The sequence below is a fragment of the Hippopotamus amphibius genome, chromosome 10 (assembly GCF_030028045.1).
Source record: "Hippopotamus amphibius kiboko isolate mHipAmp2 chromosome 10, mHipAmp2.hap2, whole genome shotgun sequence".
Taxonomy (NCBI): Eukaryota; Metazoa; Chordata; class Mammalia; order Artiodactyla; family Hippopotamidae; genus Hippopotamus; species Hippopotamus amphibius.
In genome coordinates this window covers 112,047,850-112,067,255 of record NC_080195.1, presented here as the reverse complement: position 1 = coordinate 112,067,255, position 19,406 = coordinate 112,047,850, and the positions used below count along the sequence as shown (strand labels likewise).

General features: G+C 43.4%; 1 protein-coding gene across 1 annotated transcript in view; it reads right to left on the bottom strand.

Annotated features, from left to right (window-relative positions):
* The window catches only part of PCP4 (Purkinje cell protein 4), a 55,509-nt gene that overhangs the window by 11,396 nt on the left and 24,707 nt on the right, over positions 1 to 19,406 (bottom strand). The window contains exon 2 of the mRNA XM_057697766.1: positions 17,063 to 17,114. Coding sequence (XP_057553749.1) covers positions 17,063 to 17,114 — 52 coding nt within the window. The remainder of the gene's footprint in view (positions 1 to 17,062; positions 17,115 to 19,406) is intronic.

The following is a 19,406-nucleotide window of genomic DNA, read 5'->3' as shown; positions in this document are numbered from 1 at the left end:
GTAAGTGTTTGAGAAACTCCACTAGTAGAAATGTGTTGTGGCCAGGTCTATTTCTTGCCTCTATTTACCCCCTTTTTTCTTAGTTATAAAGCCCCTGATTTGGGGCTGAGCACATCATTACCCAAAATATGTTTTTTATCCTCCTTGCTTTTGGGTGACCTAGGTTCTGATCAATGCAATGTGGGTAGAAAGAAAGAAATCTCATTAAAAGAAAGCTAACCCTTTGCCCTTTTTTTTTAACTTTGGTTTCTTTTTTGTATTATTATTATTGAAATATAGTTGCTGTACAGTATTATGTAAGTACAGGTATACAATATAGTCATTCATAGTTTTTAAAGGTTATATTCCATTTATAGTTATAAAATATTCCCCATGTTGTCCAATATATCCTCATAGCTTATTTTATGCCTAATAGTTTGTACCACGTAAGCCCCTCCCACTGCATTGTTCCCCCCTTTCCTTTCCCCAGTGGTAACCACTAGCTTGCTCTCTATATCTGTGTCTGCTTCTTTGTTGTTCTTAGTCACTAGTTTGTTGTATATTTTTTAGATTTCACATTTAAGTCGTGTATAGTATTTGTCTTTCTATGTCTGACTTACTTCACTGAGCATAATACACTCTAGGTTTATCCATGTCATTGTAAATGGCAAAATTTCATTTTTTATGGCTGAGTAATATTCCATTGTTATGTATGCACCACATCTTCTTTATCCATTCATCTGTTGGACATTTAGGTTTTTAATTATTCCAATCTGCTTCCTACTAGCTGGAATGCAGATGCAATTCCTGGTGCTCAGGCAGCCATTTTGGACCATAAGTCTTATGATAAGGATGGCAAAACAGTAACACAGATGCTTGATGCTTCTTGAAATTATCCTTACTGCTCTCAACTACCAACCTCCAGACTCCTTTCATATGAGAGAGGAATAAATGATTTTGTTTAAGCCATTGTTATTTTAGGGTTTCAGCTTCTTATAGATAAACCTCATCTACTTACACATATGTCATAATAATTGTATTGTTCATTTGAAAGCATTTTGTTTCAAGCTGATGAATTCAAATATACGTCCCCATGCATAGTATGTCTTCACTGAAAAATATGCTTGTTCTTCTGATAAATACATCTGTCCAATTTCTGATATGGCTGACCATTTCTTTATAGCACTTAATACTTTAAAAACCTCAGGGTTTTTTTTACAGAAGTATTGTCTGCATATCTGGTAATCTTTGCCAACCATCACTGTCAGGCTTCCTTGATTCATTTATCCTTTTCTCCTCATGGGGCATCATCTTCTCTGTCCACACCCTTCCCCTTCCAGCTTTTGAAAGTATGTAGCTTTTCAAGTGCTTGAAAATTTAGGAAATGAACATGAGCTAGGCAGAGGTCCTAGGAAGGCATTTTCCTCAACCAGGTTTTAACCCACTGCATCCATTCTGCTTCGGGTCCATTTTTTCTCTTCCTTTCAGAGTTTTGAAATAATATGAAGGTTTTTCTTTCATTTATGTTACCTCATTTTACCATTTCAGAAGGGTGGAACCTTCTCAGACTCACTTTTTCCCCAGCTTTCTAAACTTCAAAATACCAGTTTTAAAGGATTAAACTGAAAATTTCACCACTATAGACAATTTTCTGAAGTTCCCCAGTTTGAAATAGAAAGAAAAGTTAAATGCAATCGTAATCACAGGACATGTTCAAGTAGCCTCAAAGGAGCATTTGTTCACCTAATTCATAAAAACAAAAAACAAAAAACAAAAAAAACACAAAACCCTGACGTGACCCCACTGAGTTTCTAACTCCCCTCAATCCATCATTCTAGACAATTTGACTTTAAAGGGGAAAGGCAGGCACTAAGGTGGATGGAGTGCATTCCAGAACTCCATGCAGGAGGAGAAAGGCTGATGAGGAGAAAGTCCAGACAAGCCTCAGGGCTCGTGTGGAGTTAGTCAAGCTTTGTGAATGATGTGGAAAGCAAACAGCTACATGGGTTGAAACATCACTGCATGGATGCCAGAGGGGGACCAAAGCTGTTTTCAGACTCTGGGACCACAGCTGTTTTCAGACTCTGGGACCACGGCTCTCTTCTCCTCCACTTTGCTCTCCGCCGCAGGCACTGGCTAATTAGAGATGCTTTTTCCAGCAGCGTGGCAGGCGCGTCTGCAGCCCTCCTGGACCCCCGCCAGCAGCCGAGTGAGGGGCTGCACTGCCAACCCAGACACATCCCTCTCCAGCTTTTCAGCCCTGTGCCTCTAATCCAGGTGGACAGGTGTTTTCCTTGGTGGATTTTCAGGGATTACAAGCTTTCTTAGATGCACAAGACTATTGGGCAGATGTGTCCATTGTGTATATAGAATTTGACTTGGGAGCAAAGCTGTGATGCTTTGAAAGGGGGTCTGTGAAGCAAAGCCAGAGCCTGGTTCCTGCCAGGTCCAGCTGCAGCCAGATGAATGAATACCCGTTACTGCTCAACATCTCAAAACCAAGGCTGCCGTCCGCCTTGACTTCCCCATCTGATCACACATCTTGTGCTTCACGAATGTGCTAATGGTAGGGACAGGCTCTTCACAGAGGTGTGAGCCTCTGTTCCTAAAGGTGTATTTACGTGTCAACAGAGATGTGTGTTCAGCTCCAGGAACTGCTGGCCTGTGGATTTAAACTCCACACACTCTGGTCTCTTGACCCCACAGACTCAGTCTTCCTTCCACACCCTTTTTTGTAGGCTTCAGGCAAAAACACATCACTTCTATTTGCTTTTTTAAAATGGCACTATCTTCTGTGAGTCACAGCTACTAAAGCCCGTGGGCCTAGAGCCCGTGCTCTGCAACAAGAGAAGCCACTGCACTGAGAAGTCTGCACACTGCATCAAAGAGTAGCCCCCCCACTCAGCGCATCTAGAGAAAAAGCCTGCACAGCAACGAAGACCCAATGCAGCCAAAAATTTTTTAAATAGATAAATTAGTTTAAAAAAAAATAAATTCCTCCATGCTAAAAAAAATACATAAAAAGATAAAAAAATAAAACGTTTCAAACAAGCTAGGAGTTAAATAAATAAATAAATAAATAAATAAATAAATAAATAAAGTGACACTATCTTAAGAGCCTATGACCAAGTACTTGCTGATTTGTTGGAAGGAGCTTTTTAGATGCAAGTCATTTTAAGCTTTGGGCTTTTTTAGTCCACTTGCCAGGAAGATGGGTTCACATATTTGTAAAAAGAGAATAAAATCAAATACCCAGGAAAGAATAAAGTGATGTGGTTTCTGGGTGAGGTATCTCCACCACATAGAGCACCTCAGATTCAGAAGGATGAGCTCACTGTAGAGTTTGGGTTTTAGTTTCAAGCATTATTTAATAATAATGTCCTAACAAGTAATCCCAAGAAGAAATAGAATAAGGAGTGCTTTCCTAGGTAAGTGGAAAAGTGCTAAAGCTCCAGACTGCTCTCCTATTGGTTCAGGTGAGGACACATCTGGGTTCAGGTGAACAACACCTGGGAAATATGCAGATGTCTGTGCTTGGTCCCATGAGCCCTGTTGAACCAGGGCCTTTACGTGACCCTGTGACAGGAAAGCAAGGCCTTGCACTTTGTACAGACAGGCTACCTAGCCCCGCCCCCCACCCCTGCTATCCAGAAGTTCTTACAGACCAAAAATAAAGCAGAGCATTTTTATTTCAAGAATTCCAAAAAGAAAATAATTTCCAGTGTCAGGCAACATAATAGAAAAGTATTCAATTTTGAAATAAATTTTTAATCAAACATAACATTTCAAAGGACCAGCAAGGAAATATCGTCCTTTGAAGCATTCTAATTATCAACAGAGGTAGCAGAAGCATTACTGTCTAGATCAAAAATGGAAGCAGTGATAGAATATCCGTCTTTGGTGGCGGCAGCTCAAGGGAGCATTAAATAGAGGCTGATGACAAGGAACTGATGAGAGAAACCGATTTAGGTAGAATGTTAGTGGGGAGAAAAGGTCTAACATCAGTCTGTTAGAGAACAAAGTGCTCCCCAGAGCCGTCGCATCTGACCTTTCGCTAAAGTCATTTTAAGCTGAACTGAAGAACTACGCAGCAGGGACTTCTATTTTGCCCGCTGCGAATGACCAGGGCAACCTAGCAGGCTGCTTGCAGCCCAGATACGTAATTGGCAACTTTTTGTTTTGTTTTGTTCACCTTTGAGGTGTGTGAACAGGAGGAGACTGGACATCTTATCTGCAGCTTGCTCACAATGTCTTTGAAGACCCTATGCTAGCCTTCCCTACGCTAATCTGGCTCATAACCTCAAAATTAGAGTGTCACTCCTGCACTCCTTGCTGTCATTTAAGATGTCAGTGGGCTGGACTGATAGCAAATGCAAGTGAGACGTTTTCCAGAAGTAGCGGGAACTCAATATGCAGTTGCTGTGGGGCTGGGGAGGGTACCTCACTGACAACTTTGCTACCATTTCAATGATGCGGGGCACCCGGGCATTGTCTGGGCCCACAGGGGAAATGGCTATAAAGTTTCAAAAGAAAATTGGAATACCTTCTGGCTGCAAAATCACAGTAGCAATTTAATTTTAGGGGGTAAGGGAGAGCTGACAGCAGCCTCTTTTTGTGCCCATTTCAGCCTTAGGAGGCCACCCACCTCTTTGTGTCCCTGTCATGCGTGGTCTCTTGTTGTCTACACCTGTTGTCTCCTGGAGGCCAGTCCCCAGCCGGGCAGCCTCGTTATCAACCTGACCGCACACTGCAGAAACATCCAGGGAAATAAACCCTCTCTCCATGTCTGGAAATGCAGTTGTCCAGCTAAAAGGCCATATTTTTCTGTTTTCACCCATTTTGTTGAAATAGTTATGTGATTTATTATCACATGTTCATAGATGGTGACAGTCCGACTTGAATCCTGTCCATTGTACCTTCTTTCCCCTCCACTGCCTCCACCAAGAAATAGCATCTCATTTCTTCTTTGGACTCACAGGCAACATTCCCTTGAAGTGTACAGCAAGTAAAATCAAAAGAAGTCAAGCATCCTCCAGTGTCCCAGGAAAGAGAGTCAGAAAGTGGCCAAATTAGACAAGAGTCTAAAGACAACAGCGTCCCACAAAGAGGACATGGGGACCCAAAGAGTGACATGATTCCCCGTGAGTGAACCACTGGCAGATGGCCAAACCACAGAACGGCAGGGACCAGAAATTTTGGGGATTCACCCTTCTCCCGCCCCTTCACGGGGAAACTGACTCAGAAGCGGTTTTCTGGACAGACTATGCAACCCAGCAGGCTCAGAAGCTCTGCAATCAGGGTAAAGGCTAAAAAGTAAAGAACCTTAAAAGCAGCTGACTAAAATGGAAAAAGCCCTCCAGAGAGGCGTCATGGGGTCAGCTCTTCCATGCAGAGACCCAGCAAAAATTTGATGCTAACATTCCTCTATTCCTTTTGAAATTCCTAGGAAACAATTCTTGAGTGCGACTAACTGGGAGGAACATTTAGAGCACTTTTCGTGGCCAGAAAATGCTTTATCATCTGCAACAGGCATCTTCATGGGCGGTTTACGATGACCCAGCCCATTTTTAAAGCGGACTATGAAAACAAGGTCTTTATGGGCGGGTGGGAAATTGAATTTTGGTGAGTGCACATCATCAAACTGCCAAAAGATTTATGTTTGCCTTGAAACTCTGAAACCCTGAAGCCTGAGAAAGGCCAGAGACGAGAACCCTTGCCTCCCTGTGGTGAGCACCATTGGCAATCACTGTGCTGTGGAATATGGGTCCTGCCGTGTAGGATGCTAGGCTCTGTGAGCTGGCTATGATTGGACGAGTCTAAAGGGAGAATGATTTCCCTCGCATCAGCACCAAAGCCACGAAAGCATCTCTCTGACATCCGAGGAGACTTTGCTTTCTAAATGAATGCCAGAGCACAGTTCAATTTTCAATTATCCTCACGGTCTGGGACAGGGGGAGGGTAGAAAGAGAAGAATGTGCTTTGGAAAGGTTGAAGAAGCCAAGCACGAAAATAGCAGCAAGCTTCCATTTTGCATAATCATGAATTACTGGCAGGAGTGTTCCCATAAGCACTGAAAGGAAGGCCATCTCGTCGTCTGCCCATTTCCCATCCTTCCCCTGCCCACCCCCCATCCTGTCTGGTTCTATCAAATCAATGCATATTTCAGCTGATCATTGGTCGACTCCATGCCAGACGGCAGGCTGGAACAGAACTGCTGTGGCAAGAACCCCAAAGCACCGCAGAGGGTTGAAAAGAAGCATCTACTCTTTAGTTTGTTTTCTTAGAGAAAGGGGGTAATCTTCAAGAAAAATATAATTGTAATGTCTGATTAAATTAAATCTAGTAACATACTAATAATTGGCCTTCTCACTCATGCCAAGTAGCAATTTCTGTAATAATAATAATAAAAACTTCTTCACATTAATGCTGGAAAAAGCAAAGTCTATAAATAATTACCTTTTAAATTCAATGATCCCACCGTATTGGTTAATCTTCTTCCCACCTGAACTTTCAAAGTCTGGCTTATATTAAAGGGGCTCAAATCCTCGTTTCTTTGGGCAATATCTTCACCGTGGTGCCCAAAAGAACAACTCCTGCGGTTGTGCGGGGAAGGGGAGGGATGAAGATTTGGGTTCTGCTTTGTACTTAATTAAAAGAAAGAGATGGTCACTTCTCATATTTTTTTAAGCAGCTGATCCCACTGTTACACGACTGAAGTTTAATTCAAAGTTCTGGTACCCAGGAATCCAAGAGGGACCAAAATGACAGCAAACTGCTCCTTGATGCCTCCCCAGGACAAAGGTTAGCAAAGGTTAGCATCTCTAATCTGCAGTGCTGGCTGGTAGAGTGCAGTGCCGTCCATTCCAGATCAATACCCACCCCAGGCCAGAATGCAGCTTGTCCAGGCCTCCCAGGGGACATCTGGGGTCCTGGCGGCTCCCCTTCTTCTGCCTCTCTGGTGGCCAGGGCAGCTGGAGGAATTATCCATAGACACAGTGGACTCCACACACAGAAAACAGTTTTTCTGGAAGCCCATGTGGCTTCCAGACCCAGCTCATTGGAGGGAGCCTGCCTGCACCCCATCCCTGTTTGGGGTGCTGCTGTCCTCACCCTCCTGATCCAGTAACCCTGACTTCAGCGGGGAACCAGGCCTGCTTTGCCCTCCACCGCCTTTCCCAGCTGGCCTGTTTCCGTCAGGGTTTCCCTTCAGACCGGGTTGAGATATACACAGCCCTCTGACCACCCTCACCTGCACCCTGGCTGCATTCCCAGTAAGTACAGCCCCCTCTTCTCTGGCCACCTCCCTTGACCCCTGAATGACACCCGAGTTGGGCTGGGGGGCTAAAACTCACTGCGCGAGCACGCGTTAACCTTTACAGGGACAGCCTAATTGCTCTAAGAATGTCAAATATGTCATCTTTCCCAAAAGGTCTGACAGTTTTCCTTCCTTTAAAAATATGAAGCCAACCAACGACACCGCAGTTAAAATAAAAGGATGATATTGATGGACTGCTTTGGTTTTCTTTCCTTTCTTTTTTTTTCCTGAAGCCAATCCAGAATTTGGGTACAAAAATCACGCCTGCTCTGTCTTTGTAAAGCTGCCATCACTTACAGTATAACAGGTGACATTTTTAATTAGGGAAGACTGCGAGGGGCACAGGTGACCTGGCCCAGAGCCCAGGGGAGAAGTGAAGGGGCAAGATGTAAGGCAATTGTCACCTGTCACCCCGCCGATTCACTCTCCACCTTTCCCTCACCATTGTGCTGTGGCTTTGGTTGGATTCATCCCATGGGTGGTACCAGAGGCGATCAGAAGATGGAAAGAACAAGATTTGGTATTTATCCCTTTGCCTCCTTTCCTGCTAGGGTTGTCAGATAAAATACAGACTCTTCAGTTCAATTTGAATTTCAGATAAACAACAACAAAAAAAGTTTAGCATAACTAAGCCCCAAATATTCCATAGGATATACTTAAACTTTTTTTTTTTTGCTTATTGGACATTGAAATTTAACTGAGCATTCTGTATTTTTATCTGCTGAATCTGGCAACCCTAAAAGTATGCAAAATTACCCAAGGCTCAGCTCAAGCTGAGCTCCTCTTGGGCAAAGCTTCCCACATGGTTGCAGCCAGATGGCCCTGGGGCTGGGGTCACCGAGGATCTTCCCCCACACGTCTGCCAGCCGGGCGGGGAGAGCCGACACAGTCCCTGGCTAGGTGGGCACCTCTCCAATGGCTGTCCTACAGGCTAGCTGTGCTTCCTCATAGCATGGCTGTTTAGGGTAGCAAGACATCTTAAGTGACAACCAGCTTCTCCCACAGCAAACATTCCCAGAGAGAAAAACCAGAAGCTGCCAGCTTCCTAAGGTCTGAGCCCAGAAGCCCACAGGCCTCCCCTCTGCTGGGTGCTGTTGGCCTGAGAAGTCCCAGCTGCCTTGAAGCAAGAGGAGGGGACTTAGAACTTCCTGTCCTCCGGCCAGGGACTCCGTAGCCATCCTTAATCCTCTTCAAAGTCAGACCCCAAGCCAGAAATCATACAAAATCACAACCAATATACAACGAGATCCAGGAATATTCACCAAGGCCATTAAAAAGTGAGGAAAAATATAAAGAGAAGGGAAGTCATACACCCCTGACTTGGAAAATTAATTACATGCAAATTAATTTTCATACCAAAAAGTTTGCATTTATCTATCTGCTCTGCGTAAATCAGGGTAGCGGTTTAGAAAAATGCTAGAAAATGGGTTGTGAAATGAATGATACATATTGAATTGTTTTTAAAAGGGAGTTTGTATGTGGCACCCACTCAGGCTGGCTGCACGACAGGCAACGTGTGCAGGCGCCCACACTCAGAAGGGCCTGGACTTGACTGAATGATCTGCTTAATAATTTTTAACAAGGACCCCACAATTGAAATTGTCCCTGGACCCTACAACTGATACAGCCAGCCCAGTCCTTCATAGAGAGCAAAAGAGGTAAGGAGGTAGCAATCAGAGAACAGGTAAGGATGAGCTTTAGGGGCTTGTCTTCTAGAGTCTGTGGCTGGGTGACATCGTGCCAACCTCAAGACAAACTCTGCTGTGTGGTGACCCTCGGCCTTTGCTCTCCTCTCTCCCTGCAAAGTGAGAGGCATCTGCCCGCTGTGAGGCAAAGCCACATTGATGATGCCAGTCTGCTAGATGAGGTTTAACACAGGGCCAGCAAAACCCACTACCACATTTTGAAGTCACTCTTTAAAAGAGGATTCTGGATAAAGAAGATGTGAGATACACACACACACACACACACACACACACACACACACACGATAGCAAACTACTCAGCCGTTAAAAAATAAGAATGAAATTTTGCCCTTTGCAGCAACATGGATGGACTTGGAGGGCATTAGACTAAGTGAAATGAGTCAGAAAGAGAAAGACAAATACTGTATGATGTCACTTATATGTGGAATCTAAAAAATACAACAAATTAGTGCATGCGACAAAAAAGAAGCAGACACAGATATAGAGAACTAACTAGAGGTTAGCAATGGGGAGAGGGGAGAGGGAGGGGAGAGGGGAGAGGGAAGGTTGAGGGGTATCTTTTAAAGATACAAATATTAGATATAAAAAAGGTACAAGGATATATTGTACATCACGGGGGATACAGCCAATATTTTATAATAAGTATAAATGGAGTATAACCTTTAAAAAATGTGAATTGCTATATTGCACACCTGTAACTTGTGTAATATTATACACCAGTTATACTTCAATTAAAAAAAAAATAAGGGGATACAGAGCCAGTCTGTTTGAAGCTTGCCAAAGTGAACAAAAAGTGGTCACTTCCTGAGCACAAGAGACCGACTTAGGAGAGAATAAAAAATTGAACTTGAGTGAAATAGCACCATTTCTTGACCAAATAGTCCGAATTGAGCCAAATCTTGGCAATTAATTAGAATTGATCGGAAACTCCAACTCATTACTAGTTAAGAATGTTGGAAGAAACCAATCAATTGTGTTGCATGGGTTTTACAGAAACTCACACAACAGTCCCCGGCACTCTTCCCAAAGCGGTGTTCTAGAACAGCTGGCAGAGAGCTTTCTGGTGGGACCCAGGGAGACTTCTGCTCTCAGATCTGCGTGAGTGCTGTGCTTGCTCTAAGGATGCCTGGAGACCTTCACAGGGACACAGAGCCTTCCTTTTCCTGCACAGCTCGGATAGGAGAGCAGGTCCAGCCTAAGAGGAAGCCCAGCCTCTGAAGACCATTCAGCCCACGTTGTTGCTCAAACGCATCTCTACATGCCTTTGTAAACACAGACACACCCTGCAAACTTCAACCATCTTACCATGCAGCTCAGGCTGAAATTTTAGTTGGTTCTCTCTTCTGAAAAGCTGCTTACTCTACAAATTAATTCCATAAAGGAAATTATGAATATATCACCAACTTACAAAGGCAGAATATTTTCAAGCGCTGGAGGAGTATTATGCCCATACAAATAATTGATAAGCGGAGGAGGAAACACTCCTGTCTCCTGACTGGGGCAAAGGTCAGACAGATCACCATTTTCCTGGAGAAGCTACTTCATAGGCTTAGAAACATCTTAAGTGGCAATTCTTTTAGCATAATTTATGACTTCTTTTTTTTTCCACTAAAGCATACGGGCCTTCTCCATACGATACAAAATTCTGCCTTCAGCTGGTCTAAAGCTGTCTAACGTTTGATCTCAAAAAGAAAGAAAGGAAGCAAGGGGGAAAGAAAGAAGAAATATGGGTAAGCCCATAAATGAGAATATTGCTTACATTTTTTAGTTTTGAAAATTAGCAGGGCTGTCCCTGTGACAGTTCGTGATCACCTCAATTTGCTGGAGGAGAATTAACTAAACTGATGAGATGCTGGTGCTGTCGAAACCATGGATTCCAGCCTGGCCAAGATGTACATCTGTTAACCTCCTTCAGTTCTATGGGCTCAGACCACAGCCCACTCTTGTTGCCTGTTTAAGGCAAGAGAGAACTCAGGAGAGAGTGAACATGGGGCCAAGCTGGTGTGTTTGGACTGCAGGCCAGATGGCCCGCCATCTTTCCTGTGATTTATGTGACCTTGGGGCCTATCACCTGACTTCCCAAGAAACTTGGCCTGACATAGCCTCCCCTACTCCCCTCCCAAGTCTGCCATGGAATCGGTTGTGTGTGAGAGCATTATAAACTATGCAAACGCCTACAGACTTAGAGAATCATAACCAGAGCAGGTAAAAAGCTCCACTTCTATTAACAAAGCTTCAAGCATTGTTTACTCCAAAGACAGTGGATTTAGAAGCATCGCATTTATCCAAGGTATTACATTGACGTTATTATAATGCTCAACCTGAAGGCGAGAAAAATCGCTCTTCTAACTGAGATCGGCAGGAGTAAATTTCCTGTCAGCACTAATCCCTAAAATAACCTTCACAAAGAATCGATTCACTTGTTGAACAACATTACCCACGGACCAGGTGTGCGTGGATACCCTGATGGTTTAAAGGCCTGGCTTTATAAGCAATTCCAATTTCATTCCTTCCCTCATCTGGATCGATATCAGTAGCAACCTTGCGTATCCACATCTTCCTTCTGGAATAGAGATTCTTTAGAGCATTCAGAGCCAACGGCACAAAGGACACGTCCTGCTAATAATATTTGGAAGCCGTGTTAGTATTTCATCCATTCTCGTTTTGAATTTTTTTTCTGGTTACTTCAAATACAGAAAAGGAAGGAGAGAAAGGGCCCAGTGACCCCCGACAGAGACCAGAGCCGTTTGATTTTTCACCTTGAAAGCTCCGGGTGACTGTGGCGTTCACAGCAGCACACACAGTACATCAGCACAGGTGAATTCACGCTTCGTGTAGGTTTTACTGCTCTAACAGGAAACAGATTTAGAGCTTTCTGGCCTGGGAATCATTGCACACCTCAGTGATTGATTACTTTAGGGAGGTGCTTTTCCCACAGACAGATGCAGTCTCTAAAAGTTTAACCCCCACATTTCTGAGACCCGAGGCAGCTCAGCATCTGAAGGTATCATTTTCCCCGTTCAAAGGGACTTAGAGGCTCAGCATGGTAAGGTTCCAGTTAAACTCATACTGCGATTCATGCAGAATTGGGGTATTACATCCTCAGGGCGGAGGAGAGCTTCCAGACCCCTGCACACAGCAGCCTGCAGAAACGCCACACATCCACATCCTCTCCATCCGGCCTCAGACTCTACCCCATCCCGTATTTGCAGCAGAACCAAGTCACATCTCCACCGTAGGCAGCAACAAGGCATGATCTCTCCGTGGCCTTTCTGGAAATTGCATTTCCCCCCTCTTGCCTTTCATCCCAACCTCCCTGAGCCCAGGAACCAGACCAGCCCTGCAGCACCTCCAGCCAGAACTGAACTTCTCTCCTGGGTGCAGTTGTGAGCACACAGTCAGTTCCCTTTTGTTCCCGGCCCCAGAGTGGTCCCTTCCTACTCCAAGTTGATCTTCAGTCCTTGCACGTGAGACCTTGCCCCACACACTTCCACACACCAAGGAGAGGTGACAGATTAAATGCATCCCAGGCAAAATCACCCAAGTCTATCTGTAGGCAAGGAAAGGTCATCAAGAACACCACAGGAAAAAACTGGGGTGTCTGCTGGGTGCTCTGAAGCCAAGGGGGAGGGGGTGGGCCGTGTGTAAAGTGCTTTGGGAATAAATATTTGAATTTTATTTCTTATTTGGAGAATCAGGTTCAGATTAATGCTAGTGTATCTGTCTGTGTGTCTATGAATTCAGGTCCTTCTCAATCAATCTCTCCACCTACTTGATAGCAGGAAAATAAAATTACTCTGTGTGTGTGTGTGTGTATGTGTGTGTGTCTCCTTCAAATCCAAAGGTGAGATAAACTTAAATGTCTATGATTTTCAGTTTTAATCAAAACAAGCAGAGGAGAGTATCCAGTAACAACAACATTTGACCTTATTCATTGTTAGTAACTAAAATCACATCAAAGCAAACTAAATCTTAGGTGCTTCAAGCATAATCCCACACCTACTAGAAATTTCTCAAGCCATGACCTCTTTTCCAAAGAAGTGTGATGATGTGTTTTTGCTCGGCTACTCACGTGTCAAAGAAAGGATACAACTTCAGTGAGCGCCACAGGTATTTCAGAACAATACCTTCCTTTTGGGCTTTTAACAGCTTGGATTGAGGGGGGTGGGGGGATCTTCTTATAAAATTCAGGTATGTCCATATGCTTTTCACCTCCAAAGACAGACTTTTGGAAACAAATATATCACAGCTCACTAAGTCAAAAGACATCCATTCCAGTTTTAGAAATTCAATTTCGCTTGGGTAAGTCTCCAAGCTCTAAAAGTAAGCTCCATCAGAAGTTTATTACTCATAAATCTTTCCTTCAGATTGGAAGTCTCCCAGCAGCCACTCTCCTTCCAGTATTTTCCTACTTTTGTAGGTCAATAAAGGAATTTAACTCTCAGAGTCTCTCTGAACAATGAGTATCAAGATATAAAGCAAGAGACCCAGCCACATTATTGTCTTACACGCAAAATCTTTCCGTTGTATTCAAACTGGTGACTAGTGGTGAATAATCTAGATTCAGTTGGTAGTGTCTGTACTTATAAACATGTTTGGATTTAATGTAGTGGATGAATTGTAACTGGAGCTCTGAACTGTTGTTTCACTCAAATAAGGCATTATATCTAGAAACAAATGAAGTCCTTGGCCTAAACTACTCACATTGTAAAGGTGTTTTGTTCACACAGGCATGAAAATCTCTGAACCAACAAGATCCTAATGAATTTTTTTTTAATTAAAAAATAATACAACCCTAATATTTCTGAGAAAAAAAAAAGTCTTCCCACCGCAGATGAGATGAGGGACATCTGAATTTGCTGGGTTGTACCTCCAGAGGTTGGCATCCTGGAGCATAAGGACAAGGTCAGGGTTGTTCTGGATAGCATGGGGTGGACATAATCAGATTTCACATCGATAAATACCATGGCAACAACAACAATGACACAAAAATAAATCTTAGAAGAATCCAGATCCCCAGCCAATGGGGATGATACTTCACTTAACAACATTTCAGCAGAGCCCGCGACTTTAGATCCTGCTGGAGTTTTAATGTATCTGTCTTGTGTCTTCTGTGACCCAAATTAGGATTTCAAGGCACCCATAATTCACTCCCATGGTCTTCATTGCTTTGTGTTAGAGACCTCAACCAAATTTACAATATTTGAAATAAGAACACTTTGACTTGTAGTCAACTAATGAAATTTGGGGATGTTCACTGTGCAATTAATTGAGTACTGTCCCAACCTTGTAATAACATTTTGATAGTCTACGCTTCACATTTCTACTCTCATGGGTGCCTGTTCCTTCCCCACATGTAGGCAGTTTCATTTGTATTAATAGGAAATATACATTAAGATAAAAGATCTCTTGAGATACCCATGATGACAGAGTAAAATCATTTGGATTTCAAGACTGTGGTATCAGGTTAAAACAGAAATTCCAAGATGATCGTCTCATATTACTAATTGAAGAATAAGGAATTATGCAACTTAGATTTTTAGGAAAACATCTTTTAGAGCACTTCTAGAAATCTTTACCCCAATCTTTGTTGGGTTGTTATAGACTTTTGTCTTTGTCCATCTTTAGAGGCAAGAGCATAAACTTAATATTATAATAAAATACTGTGTACATATATCACATATGAGCACTTTTATCTGAAATTACGATAGAACATGTTAATAACAATTTGAATGTATACAGCACCATTATTCTCTATCAAATAATCTCTAACTTTTTCTATTCAAAAATGAATATCCTCTAATATCTAGAATTATATAAAGAAAAATTTTATCCATAGCACCTTGAATTTTTTTCCTTTCTATTAATTTTTATACCTCCAGAAGAGACACACAATTTTCACTAGAGTGGATCAATTTTTATCTGAAAGAAATTTCATGCCTTAGAATAGCAGAAAGTAGTGTTTTGTGTAACAGCTGGTGCAAAGCACTGAGCGTGTAGACGTGCTTCAGAGGACCCATCGACACCAGGGGAAAGCAGGGTTGCAGAGGCATCGAGCACAAGGGACCTAGTCCTGCCTTGGCCACCACTCTGCCTGATCCTAGATTCAAGACTCCTCCTGTACAGCCCGGGAGTTACCTAGAGCAGCAATTCTCAAAGTCTGGACCAGGTACCCTAGGGGCACTTCCTTCCTTTGAGGGAGCCCACAAGATCAAAATTATTTTTTATGGTACTAAGGTATGATTTGCTTTTTTAAGTCTCATCCTCTTATAGGTGTACATAGGAAATTCTCATAGAATTTTCTAGAGGCTACACAACATATGATATTACAACAGATTGAATGTAGAAGCAGCTGTCTTCCATGAAGCTAGACATTAAAACGACTGGCAAAAATACAACACTCTTTCACTAAATATTTTTTCTGTCTTAGAAAATGTCGTTCCTTTTTATTTTTAAGATATTATTTATGTTAACATATCATAGGCTTGTCACTTTATCTGTAATGAATGAACAAGTTAACTCAACAATTTCTCCATTTTAATTTCTAATGCGGGGACCATCAATAGAGATAGCCAACAAAAGCGAACGTTCTTTGGGGTCTCTGAGAATTTTTAAGAATGGAAAGAATTTGTGAGAGCAAAAAGTTTGAGAACTGCGGCACAAGGGCATCTCTGAAAAGGCTTTTGACTCTAAATTCCATGATCCCAAGGTTGGGAGGCTCGGTGGACGTGAACTCCAATGATGGATATGAACCCAGAATATCGGGACGCTCCCGTGCGGCAGTCCTTCCTTCTCTGAGCAGCCCTCACTTCGCTCCCCTCTGCTTCCTGACCTCCTTGCTTAGAACCCACCCAGCCCAGCCCACACAGAGCAGATGAGAAACGCCCTGGGCAGCGTGAAAGGCTTGGGAAAGAATTTACTCCCTCCGCTGCCCTCCGCAAGCCCCCAGGTCTGGTCAGGACGTTCTCGGGCACCAACCCCTCTGCTTGTTACTATAATGACCATTTCCCCCCAGGGGTCTGCGCCTTGCAGACCCTGTCCAGGATGATGGCTCCAAACAGGCGGATGAGGCGGCAGACCCCAGGTGAGCCCACCACAGAGAAATGTTCTAGTACCTCGTCTTGCTCTGGTCCCACTCAGAACCATGACTGAGGTTTTCAGGCCCCGAGGAATGTTTACAGCTGGTATTTGAGAATGACATTATCCACAGTTCCAAGAGCACCAGCCTAAATTCCATCCAGCAGGAAGCAGGAGGAGTTTCCCACCAAAGGTGAGTTCATTTTGTAACCAGCAGAAAGTAGGAACACCCAGAACCTAACCTCACCGGAACCGTGACTCTACCCCTCCGTGCTTACTGGGGATTTTTTTATCATCACCGGTCACCCTCCATCACAACCGCTAATGTTGGGGCGCTGGGCTTCCTCCCAGCTCTGTCTCCTTCAAGGTCCACGCTCTTCCCACCCCTGGCCGCATCCCAGCTCCTCCGCTCCCAGTCTGTTTCCCCATCCATAAAATTTAATGACCATTCTTACACTTCAAGGCGGAGGCAGAAACTGGGATCAAGGATGCGAATGCTCTGGTCTCTGCTGTCGTTACCTGCTGGTGGTCCCTGCGGTGACACTGACCGGGGACCCACCCTGGACCAGCGCTGCCCTCTGTGTACAAGGGAGAGCGGAAGCCAGTTTCAAAGCCTCCTTTCCTGTGAGGTTGGGCGCTTCACAGTTTTCAAAGCACTTCTCTCATCTGATCTCATTTTATCCTCACAACAACTCGGAGGTTTCTCACCAACACTAATGAAGAAAGCAGAGAACTATATTTGCATTGTAATTACCCCGTGGCTCAAAATGGGAGTCCTCCTTTGGGAGGGAAACTGCGTTGAGCTCAGTTTTTTTTTGTGAGACCAGACCACGGTGCCCACTTTGAATTGCTAACATCCGCTGCAAACCAACGTGCAGATGTATACAGTAGCCAAGCTGCATGGACGTTATGAGCCACACCTGCCACATTCCCCAGTCTACAGACGGGAAAAAATTAAACAGTTGGACTACTCATGGGGTCTTACCATTTTCACCAGATGTCTTGTCTTTTCCATTGGTTGCTCCAGCTCCTTGTCGCTAAAGGCATTGAAAAAAAGAAAGAAAGAAAGAAAGAAAGAAAGAAAAAGAAAGAAAGAAAGAAAGAAAGAAAGAAAGAAAGAAAGAAAGAAAGAAAGAAAGAAAGAAAGAAAGAAAGAAAGAAAGGAAAAAGAAAGAAAGAAGAAAGAAAAAGAAAGAAAGAAATTGTTATCAGACACTTTCAGGATTATTTTTCTCTCTTATTGTTTCAAATACCTCTTGCATCATATCAAGTTCTATGTCAATTTAACTCAGACAGTTAAAGCATGATGTCCGTGAGACCAAGAAAAGATCAACCCAGGAAAGGCTGTACTGAAATGCCGCAGACTGCCTCCCTGGGGACCAGATTCACTGCTCTCTGAATGCAGTTCACTGGTCACAAGGGAAACCAGACAGGAGATTATTGATGGAGCATAACGTCATCAAGAATGTGAGGGAAACAGCCAAGAGTTTGTGCCAACTGCGAGAAGATCAGAATTGTCCCTTTTGTCAATGATTACACTGCTATATTTTTATTCCAATCACTATGTTCAGTGTTTCATCTTCAAATAAATTGTGATCAACTAAAAAATCTCATGTCAATAGAATTTCTCCTATTGTTGAGTTATTTTTCTGCCCATGTTTATGCCTATCCTCTGTATTTTCATTTTACCAGGTTGACCAAAAGTGTAAATATTTTATGGTTAGTCTTGAATCTTTGGACAAGAGTCTCCGGATATGTGGTCCAGGGAGGTACGTGCAATGTATTGATATGCAAACATATAAGCGTGTTTCCTTGAAGCTTGTCTGCTCACTGTCTTTAATTAACATGATGTTCAGAATTGTTCTAGTCCATAGAGAGAGAAGTGTTTCGTTAATCTAATTTTCTGGTCATTATTGGAAAATATGCTTCGAGCTGAAAAAAAAATAAAGTGATTGTGAAGTGTCTAACTTTCAGGTGAAGGAAATGAGGTCAGGCAGGGAGCTTGATTAGTCCAAGGTCACATAGCTAATTGGTGGCACAGTCAAGACTGGAGACTGGACTTCCTTGCCAAGGTCAACGTCTTTCAGGAATTGTCATCCTTATGTAACTATCTGATGGGATCCTGGAAAGGGGCAAGGCACTGACCAAGGAGAAAATCAGCATAGATGACTTCTACCAGGGACAGGGGGCCCTTAAAATTTACATTTGGGTCCAAGATTTCAGCCTAAAAACATTATCAAAAAAATAATAATCAGTCCCCATTATTGTTCAATGTTGTCATGAGAAATTCCCAGGTCCTTGGCCAACCTTGATTAACAGAAGCTGGATCATCTGGGGAAATTCTTGCTTTCAAGTTCTGATTAGTGCAAATGGACAGGGTGAATGAATGATACAGACTTACATGAACAAAGTTAACAATCCAGGTGTACACTTATTACCTGGTGCATTTGATAACTCGAGAGAGAGGCAAAGCCAAGTCTCCCGTTTATCACCGACCCCACCACATACATGCCACCACACACACATGCAGAGACATACATGCACACACACATACCGCACACACACCCCATCCCAGTGTCAACTATAAACTGGCACGTGCCATGGGCACTTGCCATCTGCCTCTACTACAAGGATGAAACCACACGTGCTGCTGCAGCTGCTGACCTTCCACATCCCCTGAAGGGAATTCAGGGTGGAGACCAGGAAGGAGGCCCTCTGTGCTTTGGAAAATGGGCGGAACAGGTCTTCAGATAGTTAGATGTTTTCAGGAGCTGATTTGATGAGCCCAACCCTTGCATCTCCTCATATCTAGAAAAGCACTAAATCCCTGCATGGTGACGTCTGCTCCTTGTGACTCGCAGAAACCCCCCCCAAAAAATGTACTTGGTTGCATGTACTCCTCCTTTACCAAGAATACATGTATCCTAATCCTCCCCCTGCCTCTTTGGAACAGTTTCTCAGAGCTATCTGGGATGCTGTCTCCCAGGCTGCAGTCCTCATTTTGCCCCAAATAAGCTCAACTCGCAACTCTCACGTTCTGCAATTTTTTTAAGACGACACCAGTCAGTGCAAAGTGTGAACTCCCACCCAGGTCAGGGGGGTGCTCTGCCTCGTTCTGGGAAGAAAATCTACCTCTCTGGCAGGAAGTGGAAGGAAAGACTAGATAAATGTGAGTTCCCTCTTCATATTTAATTGAAACATCTTGAATGTTCGGAATCCAGGCCTGCTCACGTGCCCATGGAGGAAGAAGGCTGCAGTCCTGGCCAAACATCCATTGATCTTCAATAAACTCCATTCAGTTCCCCATATCATAGCATCGTTACCTAAAA